Source organism: Nicotiana sylvestris, chromosome 6, assembly GCF_000393655.2.
Source record: "Nicotiana sylvestris chromosome 6, ASM39365v2, whole genome shotgun sequence".
Taxonomy (NCBI): Eukaryota; Viridiplantae; Streptophyta; class Magnoliopsida; order Solanales; family Solanaceae; genus Nicotiana; species Nicotiana sylvestris.
In genome coordinates, this window is record NC_091062.1 from 208,574,331 (window position 1) to 208,598,286 (window position 23,956).

Consider the following 23,956-nt stretch of genomic DNA (forward strand, 5'->3'; position numbering starts at 1 on the left):
ATCCGCCTTTGTCCGTTTTAGACCAAGTCCGCACAATTTTCCTCAAAATTAAAGGTCTTACACCATTAAGAGAATTTAACTCTTTATACGTAGCTTATTTTTCTTTTACTTTGTTCACACACTCCCAACCGTAAAAGAAGACGTGAAAAGGGAAAATATTTGGCGTGATTTAAGTTTTTGTTAATTTGAAGGATTCAACCATTGGGATGGTAGATTCAGTTTTATCAGTAAGTGGAAGAACATCACTATACCTATTACTCTTGTGTGATACTAATAGATTGTATAAAAACGTACTAAATATATATATATATATTTATAAATTTTAAAGTAATGAATACGCTCAAAATTATTGGAGTCTATGGAGATCAAACACTTGATAGAGTGGGGCTGGTGAAGAATACTGTAGATTAATTGTTGCAGGGGCGGATGCAGTGTAATTCCAACGGGTTCAATTGAACCTATGACTTTTGACGCCGCGCATAAGTTTATGCATAAAAATTTACTAAAACTGCAACAACAAGTGAATATTAACCTATAACTTTAAAAATATAATAGGTTCAATATTAAAAATCTTAAAGGCTGAACCCATAAAATTTTAAATTTTAAATTCGCCTCTAAATTGTTTCAAGCGAAACGGACCAAAAAGGGGAGACAAAAAAGGTAAGATAAGAATATACCAATAAGGCAAAAGTTGGTGTCCTGTCTAGCCTTTCTAAGACATTGCATCAAGCATCGAACTCTTTAATATTTAATTTGGGATCTCTAATGTCTTTTCCCATAAACTATCCCAATCATCTCGTAGATTTATTTTAAACACAAACAATAAGAAAAAAACAAGGAAGAAATTAACAGTCAAGATTATATGGTTGTATCCAACTATTATTGTCCACATGATTTGTTATATCCTAAAGGGAATTACTTGAAACCTTCAACTGCTCTTCAAAGTTGCGATTGATGAATCTTTGACTAGGTTGTTACCAAGTTAAGGTGAAGATACTGAAATTAAGAGATCAAATATTTAATTTTAATTCTACTTATACGTAAATATTTTTCTCATTTACACATGCTCTCATATAAATGAATTGCTTGTCCAAAAAAAAGTAACTTATCGTTCTACATTTACTGCTTGTGTTAAATACCGTTTTTTTTTTGAATTTTTTCTTGAATTGAGGGTCCATTGGAAACAATCATTTTATTCTCATCAGGTAGGAGTAAGATCTGCATATACTACCCTCTCCAGATCCCCATTTGTAGGATTTCACTAGATTGATGTTATTGTTGTTGTTGTATATACAGATCTAGTATTGCACGACCAGTGTATACTAATTTTAGACAATAATCCAATACGTAGTCATATAAAGCATCAACATCTGCCATTACGTACGTACTACACCTAATACAATGTATGTATTTGCCTATATTATTGGAGCTAAGGACAAATCTTGGATAATCGCTAGTAATACATCAAAAACTATCTAAGATGAAAAGAAAGTCACGAATGGAATTCCGTTAGAAATGAGATGGAGAAAATAACAACAACAACAACAACCCAGTGTAATCCCACAAGTGGGGTCTGGGGAGGGTAATATGTACGCAGACCTTACCTCTACCCCGAGGGGACAGAGAGGCTGTTTCCAGGAGACCCTCGGCTCAAAGAGGCAATTCGGTGCACGAACCATGCCGCCCCAAGAAGATGTGATGGGGTAATACAAGCATCAATGACTATTTCCACGGCTCAAACTCGTGATGACCTATAGGTCACACGTAGATAATTTTATCCTTTTCGTCCGAACAACACATACATAATGAAGTTTTCGTGACTTATATGTCACACGCAGACAACATTTACTGTTTCCGTCGGAACAACACATACATGAAGTCTCAAAGCACACACAATTATGTACGTATTAATTAAGCATTACACAAACAAAGCTAGTGTTATGGGCCTGACACCTAATTTCCAGAGATAAAATATATACTACTACTAATATGCAATCAGCAACACTTCCCAAAAATATGCAACAGAAAAAGTTTTAAAAGTAATAAACACTAAGTAAATATAACATATATGCTTATCTCAACTAATTCTGGATTAAGGCATAATTGTTTATACTTTAAGCAAAAGATCAATGCTTTTCCTTAATTACTAGTAGCGCTACAAGTTCTAATCATCTTTAGGCATTTCTAATTACTGAAAGCTTGAACCTGGAGCACTGTAAATAGCAAGATCAGTCCAACCATTACAACAGTTAGAATCTTCACCGCTCTGAACAGGAAACAAGTATTCATCTGTATTGTTATTCTCACTTTGAGCTGCTGCATCTGAGCCCGAAACAAAGCCCGAATCGGACACATTAGGTTTCAAAGCTTCAAACAAATTCCCAATTTCCGGCCCGTTTGATGTCAAAAGCGAACTAAAAGGCCCGTGAATTGAACTATTCTGATCAAAAACTGCAACATTAGGTATAGGAAAAGGCTCTGACTTTGGTTGTGCTGCTGAAGATGAAGATAAATACGACGTCGTTGAGGAGCGTTTACTATTTGAAGAAGAAGAAGAACGTTTAGTGTTTTTGCGAGAGGCGCCACCAACAGGTATGTTTCGTAAAGTTCCTCCTTTAGTCCAATACCTTTTACAATTCTTACAAAAATGGCGTGGCTGAGAAAGGTTGTAATTGTTATAGTAACAGAATTTTGTATTAATTGAATCACATCTAGGACATTTCAAGATTTCTTGTTCTGGAAATTGAGGATTGATCTCTGAATATACTGATGAGTATTGCATATTCATTGATTCGGCTAATAAAAGGATATTAGCGAACCAATTAAGTTAAGGGAAATTTTGTTGTATTATTTTCAGTTGCAAAATATCCAGAAAAGAAACAAGAAGAAATGAATAAATAAAGAAAAGAAGGAAGGAAGAAATTATATAGATTATGAGAAAGTGAGTAGAAAATATAGTTTATGAAGATCTGGAGAATTCCAAATTCTCACCAAATCAGTGACTTTCTACAGATATTAAAATCTCAATGATGGTAGCAGATAAATGGATGTCAGTTGAATGAATAATGTGAATGAACTAAGCAATTCCGCGTGAAAGTGACGACCAAATTTCATGTATACACACAAAATTGATATATATATATATTCTCTTCTCTTTGGTTTGTTAGGCTTATGGAAATTGGAATTGGGAGTACAGATTACAGAGTGTTATTGCAGCATTTTTTAAAAGTTGGATTTGGAGTAGATAAAGGGCAAATTTCCCTTTATCCCCTCGATAACATTTTTTAATAATTTGTAATACAACGTAGGGATGTTCATTCGGATCGGATATTCGAAATCCGAACTGATCCATTCAATTTTGGATTTCGGATTGGATCGGTTTCGGATTGTGTTTATTAAAATTTCGAATTTCGGATCAGATTCGGATTAGTATATTTTATTCGATCCGAAATTCGAAATTATTAGGCAATGTATAAATACTACACTTTTAATTTCGGATGGTCAGTACTTCCTTTACATCTTCCTCCAAGTTATTATCTTTACAATTGTTAGATTTAGCTATATTGGCACCATAGTACTCTCATAATTGCATAAAAATGAATTTTTCTTAATGTATTGCCTCTTTTACAAAGAAAATATACATATTAGTTTGCAACTTTGAGGCATAATAATACGATCTGAAATCCGATCCGACCCAAACTTTAAAATCCGATATGATCCGATATAATTCGGATTAGATTCGGATTGCATTTTCTAGAATCCGAAATCTGAATCTGAAATGTGCTAAATCCGATCTGTGCACAGCCCTAATACAACAACAACAATAACAACAACAACAACAACAACCCAGTATAATCTCACTAGTGGGGTCTGGGAAGGGTAGTGTGTATGTGGACCCTACCTCTACTTTGGGATAGAGAGGTCGTTTCCGATAAACACTCGGCATCCCTCCCTCCAAGAATTCCCCACCTTGCTTTTGGGGTGACTCGAACTCACAACCCTCTTTGGTCAAACTTTTTTCGGTTGCAAAAGAATGTTATGATGTCAAATTGAACAAAATGATACTGAATTAATCAGGTAAAATAGCAATAACATACTCAATATAATTTCACAAGTAAAATTTAGGAAGGATAATACATACGCAAATTTCACCCCTGCCTTGAGAATGTAGCTCAAGAAGATTTAACGAGGTAGTATCTTTAACTTAGCACCATTGAAAAAATTGAATCAAAATGATGAAAATGCCTTATAAAGAAAAACAACAGATTATTTCGTTTGCGATTTTACCCTACAAAGAAGGTTAATAAGAAAATAAGTATATAATTTAACCAGACAAGTTAATTAAAATATATATAAATTGTAGGTTACTTTGAATTTGTTTTAATTTCTCTTTATTTCAAGTCCCTTTTTTAATCTTGAGAAGAACTGTAATTATTCTGTGCAATCATAACATTTTTGCATTCTCTTCCTTTTTTATTTGTAGCTACAGTTAAAAGTTGTAGCTCTCTAAGTTGAAGATTACTCATTTTGTGCAATCGCCAGTGGATTATTTTATTGTAATTTTTCTCCAAATATGTTTGGTTGGGGAGTTTATCCCCATAGAAAGTTTTGGAGGTACGATGTCTTCGGGCTACTTCCAACTTCTAAAACTCGCGCCGAAATCTATTAAATCAATTCGAAATGATATCAAATTTTACAGACAAGTTTCAAATGACATAACGGAGTTATTCCAACTCTTAGAATCGCATTCCAACCCCAATATTAAAGTTCAAATGATAAATTTAAATTTACTTGAAAAAAATGACCCTAAGCAAAACTTTAGAATAATTACATTCTTCCACTCTTGGCAAGAGAAAAGCAACAGCCAATCTGTCAACGAAATTAACGTTATTAAATTTCAAACAAAGAGACAAAAGGTCAATTCTTGTCATCAATATGTTTACGAACCTCAAACAAGTGATCATATTAGGCCTGCTCTCTTAAAAAAAAAGTACTCCAAGTCTCCAACTAAAAGATTTCAGTGTATCGTATCACTCAATTCATCGTTATGTAACGATGAAAAAACGATGAAAAATATCATTTTATGGAACGACAAATTCAATATGGTGGTGTCGTTACCTTACTTTTTTTTCTTTGCCCTTTCTTATTATTAAATAATCATATTTTATCGTTTACCCTACTTTTTTATATAATAATTTTACACCGTATTCTATTTTTCTTAGTAATATTGCAAGTTTTTTCTTCATGTTGTTGGTGCAAGACATTATGAAGCAACAGTAAATGATACAATCTATCCAAACGTTGTATTCATCAAACAATACAATACAATATAATGCAGTGCAATACAATACGATACATTATGAAATGACATGTAACAACAATCCAAACTAGCTGCGAAGGAAATTTATATTTTTGTTACCGGGCTATAATGCCACTCTAATTTTTTCCTTTCTAATGGAAAGTATGACGATTGACGGTCGATGCTAAAATATTAAATTTCTGCTTCTTCCTTTTCTTCTCCTTTATCATAAACAGGGTCCTAGCCTCCATATTAGCCTGTTTCTTAGGGTGTTTTTGGTACGAAGGAATATATTTTTTTAGAAAATATTTTATGAAAAATGAGTGGTTTTATTTTTTATTTTCTCTTATTTAATTGGTGAGTGAAAAAAATATTTCAAAAAATAATTTTCTAGTGTTTGGTTAGAGAGTAGAAAATACTCTATTTTTTAGAAAAATAATTTTTTATTTTACTCTCCCCACACCTTCTCCCAAGTCAAGGGGATGGTGAATAGGATGAGAAGTAGGGGTATACAAAGAAAACCGACAAACCACACCAACCCGATAACTCGAGTCAAATCGAGAAAAAAAAATCCGACGATGGTTTGGTTTGATTTGGTTTGGTGTTGGAAAAAAAACCCCGACCATAATTGGTTTGGTTTGGCTTTAACTAAAGAAAGTCAAACCGAAACCAAACCAACCCGACATTACATATATAGAAATTTTAGATATATTTAATATATAAATATACTTATTGTGATGTAATTTATAAATATTTCTTAAAAAATTTCATAATTTTATCTTTTAAGGTATTATTTCAAGGTTGGACTTAGAACTTTTGAATGTTCCAATAAGTTTTATAGCCAGTAATATTAGTAAATTAAATAATGCTAACAAAAACCCAAACCAAAAGAAAATCAATACTAATGCTAACAAAAGACATTCAATTCAATACTACGAACAGGAATATATTGAAATCTATTTTTGGTTTTGTAATAATTTAGATAAAAATGCATAACCTATTTTTATTTTTTCTTTAATGTTTAGTCATGTAAATAATACTCCCTTATTAGTCTACTTATTTTAGCATGACTTAGTACTTTTAGATTATGCTTATTTTTATTATGTCTTTTTAATTAGCAATATTCATATTACATAATTTTATTGTCTTTATTGTAGAATATTTTAGGATAATGTCATGATATATCTCATATTTCGTATTATTTTTTTGGAAAATACTTTATATAGTTGTATCTTATTAGGGTTAAAGAAATATTTTGAGTACAATTTATATGTTTTGTTCTACGAAGATTTTACCGGGGAAAAAAATCCGAAAAAACCGAATAACCTGAAAACCCGAGAAAATCCGAGAGTGAAAACCCCGAATTTTATTTATTTGGTTTGGTCTTTAGATTTAAAAACCCGACAAAATTGGTTTGGTTTGGTAATTGTAAAATCCAAATCAACCCGACTTATGTACACCCCTAATGGGAAGGTTGAAAAAGAGTTTTGGAAAGTGTTTTCCCTTCTCTTGATAAAGCAACCAAAAATTGGGGAAAAAAATCCGGAAAATATTTTTCTTCGTACCAAACACACCCTTATTCTCCTTTTTTTTTCTTTCTGAGTTGTATTATTATTTTAACAGATTACCATAGTAGAGAACTCCAAAAAAATAAAATTATTTAGTTCTAGAAGAAAATAGATCTGATTGGTCACATACTCACATACAACAACAACAACAACAACAACAACAACAACAACAACAACAACAACAACAACAACCAGTATAATCCCACTTAGTGGGGTCTGGGAAGGGTAGTGTATACGCAGACTTTACCCCTACCCCGGGGTAGAGAGGCTGTTTCCAAATAGACCCTCGACATCCTTCCCTCCAAGAACTTCCCACCTTGCTCTTGGGTAGACTCGAACTCACAACCTCTTGGTTGGAAGTGGAGGTTGCTTACCATCAGAACAACCCCTCTTGTCTAAAAAAAATAATTAATTTTCCGCGATTGACATCAACCCCTCTTCCCACATACTCACATAAGTATAAAAAAATAATTAATTTAAAACTGAGATGTCATTGATTGATCGATTGACATCAATTCAAGCATCAAAATTTGGAGGGGATGGCAAAAATAGGGGTGAATAACATGCGTAAAGCATAGTGCTTAATATTCAATGAATAATCCTTCTAGGAAGGGGAGAAAATACAAAGGGCATCTTGAAAATATGTTCGCCATCATTTGTGTCATTTTGTCGTACAAGAGATGTCAAGGAATTGTTGTTGGTCACGTAAGATACGATGAGCACGACTCCTCGCTGCTAAAATAATCTAGACATTAAACAACTAGAGAGCGTTGTTTCACGTTTGATTCTATATGTTCATACAATGGTATGCAGATTTTACTTTTGCAGCTCACAAAGACAGAATGTGTTTTTAACTTTTTATCGCGGAAGAAGCAGCAAAGTAAAGACTGAATAAAATCATGGTGTAGCATTGGGTAGATTGAGCTATGGGCAGATCTAACCTTTGGATAATGGATTCATGTGAAATTTCACTAAATGTCGACAAATATTAAATCTGAACTCATAATTTAAAAATATAATAAGTTAAATACTAAAAGTCTTAAAGGTCAAACTCATTAAATTAAATTGCGTTGAATTACTTGTTAAATATAGCTTTAGTGTAACTGGTGAAGTTATTGTCATGTGACCAGAATGTCACAAAGCCGTGAAAACGTCTTGCAGAAATGCAGGATAAGGCTGCATAAAATAGACCCTTGTGATCTGACGCTCAGTACGCCGGGTTGCCCTTTTTGTACTTGTTAATAAATGTGTATGGTAAGAAGAAGAAAGTGAGAAATAATGGAGTGCAGCGGTCATGTCAAGGGTCAGTTTCAAATCCGCGTGCAACACGCCTCAGTTAGCGTTGCCTTGGCCAATTTGCACAAGTCCACAACCATGAATGAAATCATTTCTGACAAAATGCTTGCATGCTGATTGACAAGAGGGATTGCTCTGATGGTAAACTACCTCCACTTCCAAGGAAACATGTTGATCAACTTTTTTCTCTGCATCAGCTATATATAGTATGCTGCTACTCAGTCACACGTAATTTCATTCCATAAAGAACGCATATATCATCACTTATCTCAATCACATTGTGCCAACATATTTATAAGAATAGCCATATCAAGAAAGAACAAGTCAAAATTCTCTGTTGCTCTTCCTACGAGGACAAACATGCGTGCACACAAGACATTAACCATCATAAGCACAAGTAACCTAAATCTTCACTGACGACCGAAGAACTGCTTGCAGGAGAACCACAATGGCCTCTCCTTATGCATTAAAGAATGTTAGCATAAGGGAGTAGTACAATGGTATCGTTTTCAGAGAGAAGATGAGGCATCCAGCTGTGGGGAAGCGTTATATGGTTGCCATACACAGCAGTGTGAAAAATGTTAGCTAGATCATGCAGGTTTAGTTCCATTACATGGCTCCAGCAGCAGAATAAAAGTACCAAAAAAAAAAGCACCAACCTCAACCTAATAAAATGCACAAGTAACCTAATAGAAAAGTTGGCAGTGCCAGCTTCGCTTTACCAAAGAAAAAAATACAGGGAAATAAATGCCAGTGCCCTTGAACTTCTTTTACAGGAAAAAAAAAGAAAAAAGAAAAAGAGAACTACTTTAGTCAATAACCTATAACAAAAAGCCATTAAATTATCCTACAAAAAATAATTCTATCCAATAAAGTTAGTTTAACTCTCTGCAAGTTAGCCAGCAGGTCCTTTCCAGCAAGATTTCGAGCAAAACTGCATTTACCTAAGATCTAGTGACAATTTTTTCACATCCATCAGTTTTGCTTGTGGGGGAACTACAATGAGATCTCTCCTGATGTCAACCCAATGAATAGGAAATTTAGAGAAGGGTGAAGCAGAAAATGGGAAGAAGAGAGCAAGAATGCATGGCTATTGACAAATAAGTTGCTAGATTGTCCATTCTTTGAGCAGTGGACCTTAACATTAAGAGCATGTAATATACGTCGGCATTGATTCTGGAAGTGCGAAATGGCAGAACCTCAAGTTGATTCGAAATAAAGCCTTCTGAAAAAGCAACTCCAGGAAACTGCAACCTCATTTTATGCATAGTACATATACAAGCTGTTTGCAGCAGCACATGCAATTGAATTTTCAGATGGATGCCATGCGAGATGGAGCAGTTTGGTTGTGAAATCAAATGAGTTTCCATTAGCATCAACTGCTGGACTTTCTGCTCCTGGAATGCATATCATAAAAATTCAAATTTATTTCAAACTGTTGGGGCAAAAATTCAAATATAGATAACATATATACTGAGATATATGAGAAACTATATATCTGCATCTAGAAAAGCATACCTCTCCTGACAACACGCGTTATACTGCTGCTCAAGGATCTGGAAGGCCTCGAAGGGGTCTGGACTTGTCTTCTAAAGGAGAATAATCAAAGTCATCAAAAGCCATGACATTACGATATATCCAAATAAGTATACATGCCGAAGAAACTTTTAATACAGGTACCTCATGGGGTTTTTGCTTGCTTCTAATGTAGTTGCTTCCGTGTTCCCCGCAGCACAACCAAACACACGGAAAAGGTTGCTGAAATCGCATAAATTATGTTGAGTAATACATCACCGTGGTGGAGAAATAAAAGGAAAGAAAATAAAAACTGAAAAAATAAGTCTACACACCTATAAGATCCAGTTGCTACTCGCAAACCGTCACCGCTAAGGCAACATTCGAATTTATCAAAGATGGAATCATTCTCGTATAAATCACATAACTGCAGAGCAACATAATAATTACTAATCAGCCCAGACGCAAATAGAAACTAACCAAGCACAAGCACCTAATTTTGGGAGAAAGAAATTCACCTTTGGTCTCAAATATTCATGAACCTGAAAAGTTGAAACTGGACCAGAATCCATATTTATATCCCAAAGCTGCAAGGCAAGGTGAGTTTCAGTAAAAACGGAACAATCTTTTCTTCCATATACTTAGGCTAGGATCACCTCATCAGGAAAAAAGGATCAATGATAAAGATCTCGCTTCTTCTCATTCTTTCTTTTATTGACGAGGACGTCCACTAACATAAAGCTGAAAGAAAGTAGATCTAGCAGGAACCTGAATATAATAGTTACTCTTATGGTATACCGCGCACATTCTTGCCAGGAACTAGAAAGGATAAAGAAAATGTAGTATCTGCACCTTTTTAAGTTCTTGAAAACGTTTTGCAGACTCACAAACATAAGATGCAAACATAGCGAAACCTAATGAAACCAAGAGGTTTTGTTTGTAATTAAGATTTTTGAAAGACGAGACTTAGCCTTGGGAAAAATTCAACTGCAAAAGCTTTCCACAGGGAAACACAAGGATTAAAGCAGCATGCCTATCAATTATAGACGACAATGACAAGAGCACAGGGGGCAAAATTGGTGTAATAAGTGATTCGTGCGTGAAAGAATTGAAGAATCTGTCAATTATTTGTTTTTGCATCTGACGTGACCGATGAACTGATGAAACACGACGTTTCCATCTGGCCAATCAGAAGAACTGTGAGTGACTATCTTTGCAATTGGAGAGGCTCTCTAGTTCATAAAGAGTGTTAAGGCGTTTTCCAAGACAGCTAATCTAAGCATTTTGTGGTTGCTGTGGAAGGAAAAAAAAACTCCGAAGGGGTATCAGAGGGAATATACAGCTTGAAATATATCTCGGGGTTTCATATTGTTGTGTAACAAAGAATTATGTAAAAGCTATAAAGAATCTATTTTTAACTCTTTTTTGAAAGTGAAGAATAGCTGTAACATCTTGTAAACCTTTGCAGTACCCACTTGGTACTATTTTGTGAAAAAATACTTTTACTTACAGCGCCATGCACATAGTTCAATCTTCCAGAAAGCCCAGAAATTCTTCTAAATAGTGCACCAACGAAAACTCCAAATGCACTCATAATGTTTACTACCATGGTTTTTTTGTGTGTGTTTGGGGGGGGGGGGGGTAAGTTGGTATGCTGGCAATTTAAGTCAGATTCCGCCATTCCGGCAGTAAAGAGTGTGCCACAGCTCATTTATTAAACTTGTTCTAAACCAATTACCAGGAACGTGACTAAGAGATGCCCATGGACCATGCTTATGTTACCTCCGGACTTATCAGAACTCTGTTTTCCTTATGCACCCCATTTACATATCAGAGAGTACTTACAGAGTCAAGCATATAATACACAAGGCAATTACATTGCGCATCTCTCACATCAGTCAACTGAAAAGATGAAGAGCTAGAGAAAATAAAGGGAGAGAAAAACCAACCTTAAGGGTCATATAGTCACGACTAAGTATGTATCTTCCAGCCTTCGCAAATTTTATATCTGAAATTGAAGCAATTATCTCGGTAAAAAAGGATCTTGAGCCAGGAGCTTCCTTTTCTTCAAACCTGCATATATGAGTAACCAACATTTCAACTTAATAAAGCTATGAGAAAGTAATTTTAAAATATTTATCTTTTGAAGAATATCTTTCCAGGGGCCCTATACTTTTTTGAAAAAAGGCTTTCCAGGGGCTATACTGGTAAGAAACTAGCTCTCTTGTAGAATTCTTTTGCGCAGGTGATATCTTGTTTTGACATAGAGAGGATAAGCAAACACCTACCAGCAAAGGACTACAACTTAAATAATGTGATACTCACAATTTAGAATGGGAGTCGCACAATGCTGATTGCCGCAAATCTACCAGACGGATTGATCCTTTTGAACTACTATAAGCCAACATGTTACAGTGAGTAGGGTGAAATTCAGCTGAAGTTATCACCTCTGCAATAACAAACATCTAAACAAATATGAGCATTCATTGAAACAAGCATTTCTGAAAAATTAAAAATAAAAATTAAAACTATCATGTATTTGAAGTGCCCACAACAAAATGGAAGTTGAGATCAACACATCAAAAATTCACCAGTTAGATCTTCCATATTTGCTGGCTTGACATCAACAATATTGAAACTTTGATTGCTTATTTGCAAGTTCCAAAGGTTTATCCGGAGATCATCAGCTGATATAAATGTTTCCCCATCACTAAGTGGAAGAAAGAAAAGGACAGAAATTACGATAAGTTCTAACAAATAGAAGGCATACATAGTAAATCAGATTTCCAATTATAGAATGGATCTTCACCAGTTATTTGAGATAGAATTTATATGATAGTCATGTGCATGGGCATATACTCTTCTACATTTAGCAGCAACGCTGCTCTCACTGCTTGAAACCTGCAATTCAGATTCCAAAGCTTTCAGAAGCAGATGAAAGAAAAAAAAGACGTTCAAATAAATTTCAACAAACAACATTTGTCAGAGGGGACGTGAGCTAAAGCCACATGGAAATTCCTTTAGCAAGTTGAGGAAAGATTTAAGGAAGAACAAAGGCATAAAGGTTTTCGGTTACCCAGCCTGAGAAGTAGAGGATAAAGCACCTATGTGTTGGCCCAGCACATATGCAGATTGTACGTAGAATTAGTAAATACTAAAAGGACCAATGCGGAATGTACTAAAATGTGAAATACAGATATGTTTCTGGCTTCTTGTTACACTTTGCACCAATACATGGATGAACATTAACCAAAACTATAGACCTTAACAGATGTTTTGGAATAGTATGCACAGTCATCAAAACAGACTTCCCCAATAACCCGGACTAACAAATATCATATATGCAGTTCAGCTCAGACTATCAACTCCTGAATTATATTCCTTTTTCTACACTATTTTATTTCCGACAATTAGATGTAACTTTATACCCATGGACATCATTGTTTTTATAGGTAAATGCTGGGCATACTTAAGAGAACTAATGTACATACTTGAGAGGTTAAAAAACCAATACACATAGAAAAACTTGACATATATATGTAGTACAAGATAGGAAGTTGCATATATATCTTAAGTACAACTACCACAGGTAAATGTAATGCAGGAAGACCCCCAGGTGGAAACGAAAAATCATTGCTTAGACAGTCGGAAGATCCATCTGTGTAGCACCCATTTGCAAGATACTTTTTTTGACTGGAAGAAACACTTGAACTGGGCATGCTGCCATTTGCAATAGCTCTGGAAGGGTCAATATTTAAGTTGGATATTTTCTTGACTTTCTTCTCTTCGACCTGAAAAATTCAGGAAAAGATAATTAGGAAGCAAATTAGGATGTTCTAGGCAGCCAACATAGACAGTCACAAGAAGACCGAGGTGCTTAAACAGTAGCTTGTCAAAAAATGCATAGTATCTCAACATATGCATTCCACAAGAATGGAAGAAGGGTTGGTTGATAGCCGATGTACGAATTATAAGAGGCAACAGCACATCAGACAATTTCTCAATTCAACTAGATATCACTTTTCCCAGGCATCCCATCCCACCACACTGAATGACTTTCTCACCCTCTTCCTAATACAACAATTTCTAGTACTACCATGAATATGAATGAAGATGAAGACATACCAGGCTACACACTTGAAATTGCTATTAGTATCCCTCTCCCACAAAACTTACTGTAGCTTAAGCCTCGGAAAAGTAAATACGAAATAAACATTTTCATTTTACTTGATAGGGGTATCAAAAACCTACTCTGCATGTACTACCACATAGAATCACAGAGAAGCAAATCGGATGAAATAACTTGCCTTCCAGAACTTTATAGTTTTGTCATTAGTAGACAAAAGAAAGAGAGCGCCATTAGGCATATGGCACCACCGGATCTTGTTGATCTTCTCCTCAATCTCCAAACTCTTCAGATAATCAAACTGAATGATGTAGATGAGAGCATAAGAATTCTACTTGAAGCGGCAAAAAGAAGGAACTAAGAGCACATGAAGAGTGAAAACTAAAAGTCAGTAGTCCACCATAGACACAAGAAAGTGGTGGCTCAAATGGTAAAACATCCATCTATTTCCAGGACATAGAAACAATAAGGTAATGTTTCTCTGAAGCTCTTTCAAATATTGTTTCTCAGGCAAGTACATGACACAAGAGTTCCTAAGAGAGAAATTACACCATGAAAGAAGGTTAGAAACAGAGATGAGTCGCGTACCTCAGGCTCGTGGCTTTGAAATTCTGTCTTGTAGCGGAACTCTGGATGCCGGGTGACTGGATAGTCCATTCTCTCTAATTCTCTTCGGCTTCCAGCATGCTAAACAAAAAAATAAGCGCAAGGAAAAGACTGATCAATCAAAAGAACCTCCAAATTCTGAATAACTACAAGATTGAAGAACAACCTCCTTTGTATCGGTCCTTTCAAATAATACCACCCTACCCCCTCGATCCCCAGTGGCAAGATGGTCGCCAGTTTTGTCAAACTCAATTGCTGAGATGATATCAACTGCAAAACAAAGACAAGAAAACAAATCATGAGACAGAAAGAAAAGAGTGTCCAAAATGTCTAAACACCGTGAGCATGGTAAATATTGTCCTACTATTTGAGAAAGTTGTGCAACTGCAGAAAGAATCAGCGCCATTATTCCATACGTGAAATCTATTGCAAGATATTCAATTCTGTTGTTTCCTAGAAAGGTTCATCTACGTGTCTTATACATAAGTCTGACAGTAAACCACCAGCAACTACCTTCAGGTAACACGAACTGCCTAAAACTACTATTTAAACTATGTTATACACCAAAGAACAAGCTGGGCATTATTAAGACGAATCCATGCACAATATTGAGAGACATTCTCTCTGTTCCTTTCTTTTCATTCTGGATGTTGCCATATCAGCATAAATGCTGCATTATCCTAAACTGTAAAATCATACATTAAATGAACTCACATGAATGCAACCATGAAATAAATTTCACGCAACACAGAATGCTACTGGCAGCAAATTCACTAGTCACGGTGTTCTTCTTTCTGGATACCCCCACATCATGATAATGTGCAGCGTTGACGTGAACTGTACAAAGCCTACATTTTTCTTTGATAGGTTACTGTACAAAACCTACAATAAATGAACTGACTCATATGCATCATTCAAAGAAAGCTCTGAAGGGCGAGCCTTTTGTTTTCCTTATAAAAAAATAAGGAACATTTAGAGGAATTATTAGAACAGCTATTGAAGAAGGCAGTGTTATTAAAAGCCCCCCCTTAGTTGCTCAAAGCAACGAAAGGATGCAAACATGTGGTTATCATTTCACGGCGACACCACGCGCTTCAGAGAAGGGTGCGCTTCAAACAATAATGTGTCAAGTGATCCTAATGAGAAGCTTTTAATTATTTGAAACTCAACTTTGAGGAGTTGTATTAATATCAACATTATCGTAAATTGAATGCTTAAGTAAGTATTTTTATTGCAATTTCATTATTATAGTAGGATCACTAAATTCCAATTTGGAATTTTTTAAAATTTTCATAATTCGTTTGCTTCAGTTCAAAAGTGTGCTTCACTTTTCGCTGTCTGCTTCAGTTCAAACGAGGGGTTATCATTCTTTGCGCTTTCGCTTTTAGAAGCACCGGAAGAAAAGAAAATCAAAGTCTCAACCATGCTAACATAATTAGAAAAAGGAAGAGATAAGTTATTTAAAACACATAATAAAATCTCAGCCAGCACTTTCCTTAAGCAGGATTACTATTGATCTAATGCAACTCGTCTATTTAAAACAGGGCATAACTGCCAATAAACATAGTGAATTTGGTACTGCCATGGATTTGTAAAGAGCTTGAAACATAAAATAAGTTTTTCTGCATCCACTATTTAGATGCAGATGACTTTAGTCAGAATAAGAAGACCGCCATGAGTCAAGCAAACTAGCTCCATAACGTAGGACTTCTGTAACTACAGGTGTTGGCTTTAAGCACTCCTACTTCGGCAAACTTCAATGATCAACAGTCTATCATTCAGCGCTTGTTTTCGTCTTGTGTGCACATTCTGCATGCTTGACCAATTCAATGAAAGGGGGTCAATAGAATCCCCTTCATTGGAAAATTATACTGCACAAATAGGGTAAAAACAAATTCTTTTGTGCATATATAAGTTTTAAAATCCCCTTGACATGATGGAAACTTTAAATTTAGTGGTAACGGGGTTAAAAATTTGCTTTAGGTAACAAGTTGAATCCTAGGCATGGTATTCTTTTAGTTTTTGAATCCCCTTGTTAGGATTTTTGGCTCCACCACTGCAATAAACCATGAGGAACGAAAAGTCAAGCCTAAAAAAGCAAGACAACGAAGGAGTTTCACTGTGGTTTCTATTTAGAGCAAATGGATTTCAACGACACTCCATCTCTACAAAAAATAACCCAAGGGCTGAATAAAGTCAGAAAGAAACTCCGAATCTGGATATAACTTCTGTAAGAGAAACATTTGGTGCCAAATCGTGCAAATTATGAAAATGTTTCCAGTCAATCTAACCTGCCAATACTTCCACCTATTATGTTTTTATACTGACAGGTACTTCAGTAATCATTTAACTGGCACAATGAACTAAGCTATACCAAAGGTCGTCAAACATACTTCTCAGACATCAATAAACTTCTGAGCAAGAACTAAACAAGCTACAGGGCATATGGTGTATCTCTCTGGAAGAGCATCAATGGTTTACTGTTGTAGGAGATGGCTTAAAACCAGAATATGGCGGGATCCTTGGTTGGATTTAATCTCCCTTGAAGCAGAACTTTCATGAATTTTTTTTGGTATGAAGCCAAAGCAAGATGCAACAATTTCCGTGTGCTGGAGTAATGAAGATTGGAATTTTGGATTAAGGTAAAAAAAATCGGTTGGGAAGTAGAAAACTTTGGATTTTGGACAACTATTATTCAGAGTAGAGGGAGTTTGAATACACCCAGACATTCATGATTCTCTACCATGGGAAGAAGACAGAAAAAGAAAGTTCACCGTAAAATCTTGCTATAACCAGCTGAAATCTCCAGCGGGTAGGAGATATGGCCTTGGAAAGCAGTGTGGAAGACAAAAGCATACCCAAGAGCAGTTTGCTTTGACTGGCTGGCACTACAGGAAGCATGCCTAACACAGGAAAATTTACGAATAGAAATTTTCAGCTATGCAATAGGTGTTTTCTATGTGAAGCCAACAGTGAATCTCCCGCTCATCTTTTCTTGCATGGTTAGCACGCATGGGAAGTATGGACCTTGTTCCTTAATGTGTTTTGGATACAATGAGTACATCCAGAAATACTGAAAGAAGCTGTACACAGCTGAATGGGCAGAGAACAAAGAAGCATCTCAAAGACTTTTGGAACACTGTCCCTCTTTGTTATATTTTTTTTTAAAAAAAATAGGTGTTTTGAAAACAAAAACTCCTCAATACACTTGTTATGTTTAGAGCCTTACATTTTCTGTATTCTTAGTGTAAGCTCAAGATTGACTGCGACGTAAATACTTTTGTCGGCTTTGTGGAATCCCTTCTTTATTAAGGGGGTTAGAAATCTTTGACGTACATACTAGCACTTTCTTGGTGCAACCAATAAAATTTCACTTATCCAAAAAAATAAAACTTTGGGCAAGAAAATCAGGATAGTTATAAAAGAGGAAGCTAAAGCACAAGGCTAGGAGCTGCAGAGGGTTAGAACACTCAGCAGATGGAAAATACGATGAACTTTGTCGAGGAGCTGTCGATAAAATTCACAATAAACAACTTTATCACACATCAAGTGTCCAATGACATAGCATCATGAAACCCCAAAAAAAGAGCGGATGCAGACTACTTTCTGGAAGCCCAACAATGGTGAAACAAACTTTCGTCAAACAAATTTGGAACTATGTAAAATGGACAACTTCTAATAGAAGAACAATCTTGAACCAAAATCTTCTCTCTGGGACAGTCTCCATTAATCATGTGCAGTTAAACACTTGGCTGGATTCAAGCCGACAAGCCCCATGAGCAACGTCCAATATTTCCAAAACACAAGAAAGGTATTGTCTCTACCTTGACCATCTCCGCCAATACCCCAATATAAATTGCTCTCTGAGCAGCCTGTCGTACTGAAACATGCCCTGCAATCTCAAGAAACTTACTAGTATATGTACTACAACTTCACTACTATATTCACATCACAAAAGTGGAATGAAAATAACATGACAAGTGGTCACTGACTGAATCAAGAAAAACTTGAACAACCTTAAGCAATGGGGTACATGTACCTAAAACTGACATTGCGGGCAGGTAGACAATACCTAGAGGCGAAATACGGAAGGGGAAGCTACAAATGTGTCCACTCGGTACAGCCCCTAGCCAATATACATATATTACACACTAATTATGTGTAATATATACATTTGCCGGCTATTTTTTTGGGCTAGCGACTATTCTAAGTTAGTGTCTCAATACGGAACCACCCTGTCACACAAATGCACATGTGGCAAATCCACAACTTTCACTAGAAATTTACGCCCTTATGCTTGAAATTTTAAGTATAATAGCTCAACGCACTTAAACAGTAAGGTAATAATACATGACCCAAACCACCAACTCACCACTCTTGCAAATGAAGTCAAAGTAATTACAGCTCCATAGTCCTTCAGTAAATCAATAACGAGTACTGATTCGCCAGTCAAACACAAGAGACATCAAGACACGAGTTCAAGGATCTCCAATATTTTTCTAAAATGAAATATAGCTTCAAAGGACTGAACTTGGTTAGTTCATTAATAGACTGTTCATATGAGGTATATTGGTTAAACACCGCATGCAAAATCACACCATCAAATCCATGATCAAATCAAACAGATTTTTCTCTACTGGTCAATAATGAAATAGTAATTATTCGAGCAATTAACAACCAAATAGCAGATAGCAAAACCTAATTCAACACAAGTGTGGATCCATAGAGTAAAGAGTGAGATGATAAAGTAGTTTACCTTCCTGAACTTCTTCGCCGGCCGCACGCTCACCAAAGACCTGAGAGAATTTCCACTCTAACGGCGGTGCCGGAGCTTCTGTTGCAACATCACCACCGTTCATCTTTTCCCCCCGATAAATCAACAGCCTCAAAATCAAGTAAAAAAAAAAAGCGAGGATCCAAATTGAAAATCTAGAATCAAGTGACGACGACAACTAATAGAATAATAATCACTTCATCAAATTAGGTATTTGGAATTTCCGTCGTCTGAAGATCCTAACTTCAATGTCGGATTCCGAATCAACTATTACAACAAGTCCAAATAACACAGATTGAGATTCTCACAGCATATCACTTCTCTCTGTATCTCTCTCCCTCTCTCCCTCTCTCCCTCTCTCTCTCTGTCTCTCTCGACGGAGAATAACGGATTCTGAGAATTAAGGTCAGTGGTTCTCTCTCTCTAGGAACTTATAAGCCCTGCTCCAAACTTGCTCTCTCATCTGATATCGTCGAGTCAAAAGACAACAATCAGTGGCGGATCTATTCTAGTTCCAGTAGTAAATTGAAATAAAAACATATACTGTAGATCAATTTACTATACTTTATGTAATAAATAATGTATCTACTAATTTCATGTATATATGCCAAATAATGATGAGGAAATGGGCCTTCATCGCCACTTACAATATTAAAATTAAGAAAATATTCTTTTTAAATGTATATAAAAAGGAGCAAGTATTTTTCATCAATTCTATCAACATGTAAAATGGACCAGCGATTGGTATATACATTTATATATTTATTATATTAAGTTATTAAGATGTAAAAACTTCTCGAAAATTATATTTTAGAAAAAAATTAGAAAGGTTGTTAAAAGTTTATATAAACTATTTTTTATATTAATTTTAAAAAATATTATACGGGAGGCAGCGAGAGAGGTGTTAGGAGTCTCAAAGAGTTTAGCTGGCGGGCACAAAATCGACTGGTGGTGGAATGAAGTGGTCCAAGGTAAAGTGGAAGAGAAGAAGGCGGCGTACCTGAAGTTAGTAGGTAGCGCATGCGAGGCTGAGAGGAGTGCGAACAGGGAGAGGTATAAAGTAGCTAGGAAGGAGGCGAAGATGGCGGTCACCGAGGCTAAAACAACGGCTTTTAGTCGTATGTACGAGGATCTAGGGGCCAAACTTCTAAATGAAGAAGGGAACCAGGATATTGTGTTAGGCGAGTTGGGGCGTTCCGAGAGCCACTGCGATTTTGAGTACTGTAGGAGCTTCAAGGTTGGGGAGGTCGTGGGAGCTATGCGAAAGATGAGCAGGGGCAGAGCTACCAGGCCTGACGAGATTCCCGTAGAATTTTGGAGGTGTATGGGTTGAGCAGGTCTGGAGTGGCTGACAGGGTTATTTAATGTTATTTTCAGGACGAAGAGGATGTCGGACGAGTGGAGGTGGAGTACAGTGGTTCCGTTGTACAAGAACAAAGGTGACATCTAGAGTTGCAACAATTATAGGGGTATCAAACTATTTAGTCATACCATGAAAGTGTATGAGAGGATAGTAGAAGCGAGGGTGAGGAGGACGGTGTCTGTATCAGACAACCAGTTCGGGTTCATGTCGGGTCGTTCTACTACGGAAGCTATCTACCTTATTAGGAGGTTGGTAGAACAGTACAGGGATAGGAAGAAGGATCTGCACATAGTGTTTATTGATCTAGAGAAAGCATATGACAATGTTCCTAGAGGTTCTTTGGAGATGCCTAGAGGCTAAAAGTGTGCCGGTTGCTTACATTAGGGCGATTAAGGACATGTATGATGGAGCTAAAACTCGGGTTAGGACAGTGGGAGGCGACTCCTATCATTTTTCGGTTGTTATGGGGTTACACCAAGGATCTGCGCTCAGCCCATTCTTGTTTGCTCTGGTGATGGATGCACTGCCACACCATGTTCAAGGAGAGGTGTCATGGTGTATGTTATTAGCTGATGACATTGTTTTGATTGACGAGACGTGGAGTGGGGTTAACGAGAGGCTGGAGGTTTGGAGACAGGCCCTTGAGTCAAAGGGTTTCAAGTTGAGCAGAACAAAGACGGAATACCTTAAGTGTAAGTTCAGTGCCGAGCCGAGGGAAGAGGGCATGGACGAGAGGCTTGGATCGCAGGGCATTTCCAAGATAGGCAGTTTTAAGTACCTTAAGTCAGTTATCCATGGGAGTGGAGAGATCGACGAGGATGTCACACACCGTATAGGGGTGGGGTGGACGAAATGGAGGTTAGCATTTGGAGTTCTGTGTGACAAGAAAGTGCCTCTGCTACTCAAAGGTAAGTTTTATAGAGCGGTGGTTAGGCCGGCCATGTTTATGGGGCTGAGTGTTGGCCAGTTAAGAACTTACATACCCAGATGATGAAAGTAGCAGAAATGAGGATGCTGAGGTGGATGTGCGGGCACACTAGGATGGATAAGATTAGGAATGAAGATATTCAGGAGAAGGTGGGCATGGCTCCTATTGATGACAAGATGCGGAAAGCGAGACTCAGATGGTTGGGGCATATTCAGAGGAGGAGCTTGGATTCCCCGGTAAGGCGGTGCGAGCGGTTGGCGTTGGTGGATACAAGGAGAGGTAGAGAGTGACCTAAGAAGTATTGGGGAGAGGTGATTAGGCGGGATATGGCGGGACTTCAGATGTCCGAGGACATGACACTCGATAGGAAGCTTTGGAGGTCGAGCATTAAGGTTGTGGATTAGGAGGTAGTTGCACATATTTAGTCTTCCAGTGTGAGGTTAGGCTGATAGGATTTAGTCTTAGACTACTAGTGGTCAGGGCTGTGTTTACACTACTCTTCCATTTTCATAGTGTCGTGCATTATTTACTGGTTATTACTTCTGCATTTCATCTATTCACTGGTTCTTATATTGTGTTATTATTTCCATGATGGTAATGATATATTTTCTCTTTTTGTCTTTTTGTCTTCTTGAGCCGAGGGTCTACTGAAAACAGTCTCTCTACCCCATCGGGGTAGAGGTAAGGTCTGCGTACAGACTACCCTTCCCAGATCTCACTCGTAGGACTATACTGGATCGTTATTATTGTTGTTGTTGTTGTTGTTATCAAACAATAATTGTAATGATACTTTATATTTGTCAGATATAAAAGTTTAAATTTATTCGTTAACAGCATGTCTCACTAACTAAAGTATCAAGTAGAGGCAACGCCTAGTGGTTGAGTATAATGAAAAGGAACTTAATTTACATGAATTGATAGTGCAAATAATTTTTACTCAATTAATGCATCTTCATTAGTTATATCTAATTATTCAATTACGTTTTAAGTTAACAAATTAGAATTATTATATTTAGTTACCTGTTGTGAGTTACCATAACGTGATGGTTATAACTAATGCACAAAGGTAAACTCAAAAAAAAAAAAAAAAACATTATGAAATATGTTAATGGATTTATAGTACAAGAAAGGGTGTTGTTGGAGATGACACAAAGATTCTCTGAACTAACGTGTATGCACTTATCCTTTTTATCTACTCTTAAATTAGATTGTGTATGCACTTATCTATTCTTAATTTCGTATTCTGTATTTCATATCTCTTATATTGATGTTATTCTATTATGTATTTTTATGATACTAATATATCGGCTTCTGTTGCTTTTTTGAGCCGATGGTCTCCTGGAAACAGCCTCTCTATCCTTCGGGGTAGGGGTAAGGTCTGCGTACATATTACCCTCCCCAGACCCCACTTGTGAGATTATACTGGGTCGTTATTGTTGTTGTGTTAAATTATTTTGTGAAAAATGAACAGTGTATTAAATATCTTATTCAAACTTGGTCCATAAACATTAAATTAATTGTGTATATTAATAGAATAAAATTCTATCTTCTTGAAACATTGATACCATTTGAGAATTTGTTAGCTTAAAACCTATAACGTATATGGACTTAAAAGATTCTTTGTTTTAAAAAGATATTCTATTAAATGAAAACATACTTTGAATTCTCAAAAAGCATAACAAATAAAGTATGTGCAAAGCACGTGACCTTTTTAAAAAACTATTAAGAATCTTTCACTCTCTCCTCAAATCACTAGTCTCTTGTTATGCGTGTTGTGCATGTACTTAATCTCCATGAATACAAAATTTTAAAAGATCACGTAGTAATTATTATATTAAAAAATTATATTTAAGTTATATATAAATTAAAAGTTGAAGCGTAAGTTCTTGAAGATAATAATTGTTGAACCTATTTAACTAACCAAAGAAAGAAAGAAATTATATCCCATAGTGGTTTTTTATTATCTCAGTAGATATATTCAACTTAAAAGCATTGACACGGATAAAAGCTTTTAATATTTTTTAGATACATTTCTGATCTATATAAAAGTTTATTTTTGAGAGGTTTGATTTCTTCAACAACAATTTTTTTTTATAAGTAATTTTTGGCGTTGTTCACATTTTTGTGCGGAAAGAGATAATAGAAGGAGATATGCACAAAGTTGTAGACATAAATTGAGAAAGGAACATTAAAAAGAGAAAAACATACCAATAATATATTATTACGTGTTATTTTTTATCTCAAATTTGTTTAGGACATATCTTATTTGGAACAATAAAATTTTAGTGATTTTGAAGTACTAAGTAGTAAGATTTCATTCATATATAGTGTAAATAAGGAAAGATTTAATAATTAAAATTATGGTCAATTTTAAATTCCTAAATATTAGACAAATTAATAAATGATTATTTTGTCTAGTGCGAACTCTATTTTAAAAGGATAAAAAAATCGAACGACATTTCGTGCCTTCGTGCTTCTAAT

General features: G+C 35.9%; 2 protein-coding genes across 4 annotated transcripts; both read right to left on the reverse strand.

Annotated features, from left to right (window-relative positions):
- Window positions 1–2,188: 2,188 nt before the first annotated feature.
- LOC104210756 (dof zinc finger protein DOF3.1-like) lies at window positions 2,189–2,788 on the reverse strand. Its single transcript, XM_009759717.2, has one exon. It carries the CDS (start codon window positions 2,786–2,788, stop codon window positions 2,189–2,191), a length of 600 nt encoding a protein of 199 aa, XP_009758019.1.
- A 5,947-nt stretch (window positions 2,789–8,735) lies between these two features.
- On the reverse strand, window positions 8,736–19,720 carry LOC104210757 (serine/threonine protein phosphatase 2A 55 kDa regulatory subunit B beta isoform-like). 3 transcript variants are annotated; one of them, XM_009759720.2, is made up of 14 exons: window positions 19,167–19,720; window positions 14,577–14,680; window positions 14,393–14,491; window positions 13,986–14,105; window positions 13,260–13,469; window positions 12,488–12,579; window positions 12,270–12,388; window positions 12,004–12,127; window positions 11,628–11,751; window positions 10,197–10,265; window positions 10,014–10,105; window positions 9,844–9,921; window positions 9,682–9,749; window positions 8,736–9,560 (listed from the first exon to the last, which is right to left on the reverse strand). In XM_009759720.2, the coding sequence occupies exons 1-14, from the start codon at window positions 19,267–19,269 to the stop codon at window positions 9,424–9,426; spliced, it is 1,539 nt and encodes a 512-aa protein (XP_009758022.1). In that variant the 5' UTR covers window positions 19,270–19,720; the 3' UTR covers window positions 8,736–9,423. The 3 variants fall into 3 exon arrangements, with proteins under 3 accessions (XP_009758022.1, XP_009758020.1, XP_009758021.1); XM_009759718.2 differs by having other exon boundaries at window positions 9,682–9,752; window positions 19,167–19,719; XM_009759719.2 differs by having other exon boundaries at window positions 9,682–9,752; window positions 13,263–13,469; window positions 19,167–19,717.
- Between the last annotated feature and the right edge of the window lie 4,236 nt (window positions 19,721–23,956).

What these genes read in the sequence shown, in the direction of transcription:
- LOC104210756 (XM_009759717.2), bottom strand. Translation starts at nt 2,788, where the DNA reads ATGAATATGCAATACTCATCAGTATATTCAGAGATCAATCCTCAATTT.
- LOC104210757 (XM_009759718.2), bottom strand. Translation starts at nt 19,269, where the DNA reads ATGAACGGTGGTGATGTTGCAACAGAAGCTCCGGCACCGCCGTTAGAG. An exon ending in CGGCGAAGAAGTTCAGGAAG is followed by an intron (nt 14,681 to 19,166) that starts GTAAACTACTTT and finishes TTTGTTTTGCAG; the next exon opens with TTGATATCATCTCAGCAATT. An exon ending in ATGAATATTTGAGACCAAAG is followed by an intron (nt 10,106 to 10,196) that starts GTGAATTTCTTT and finishes GTTGCTCTGCAG; the next exon opens with TTATGTGATTTATACGAGAA.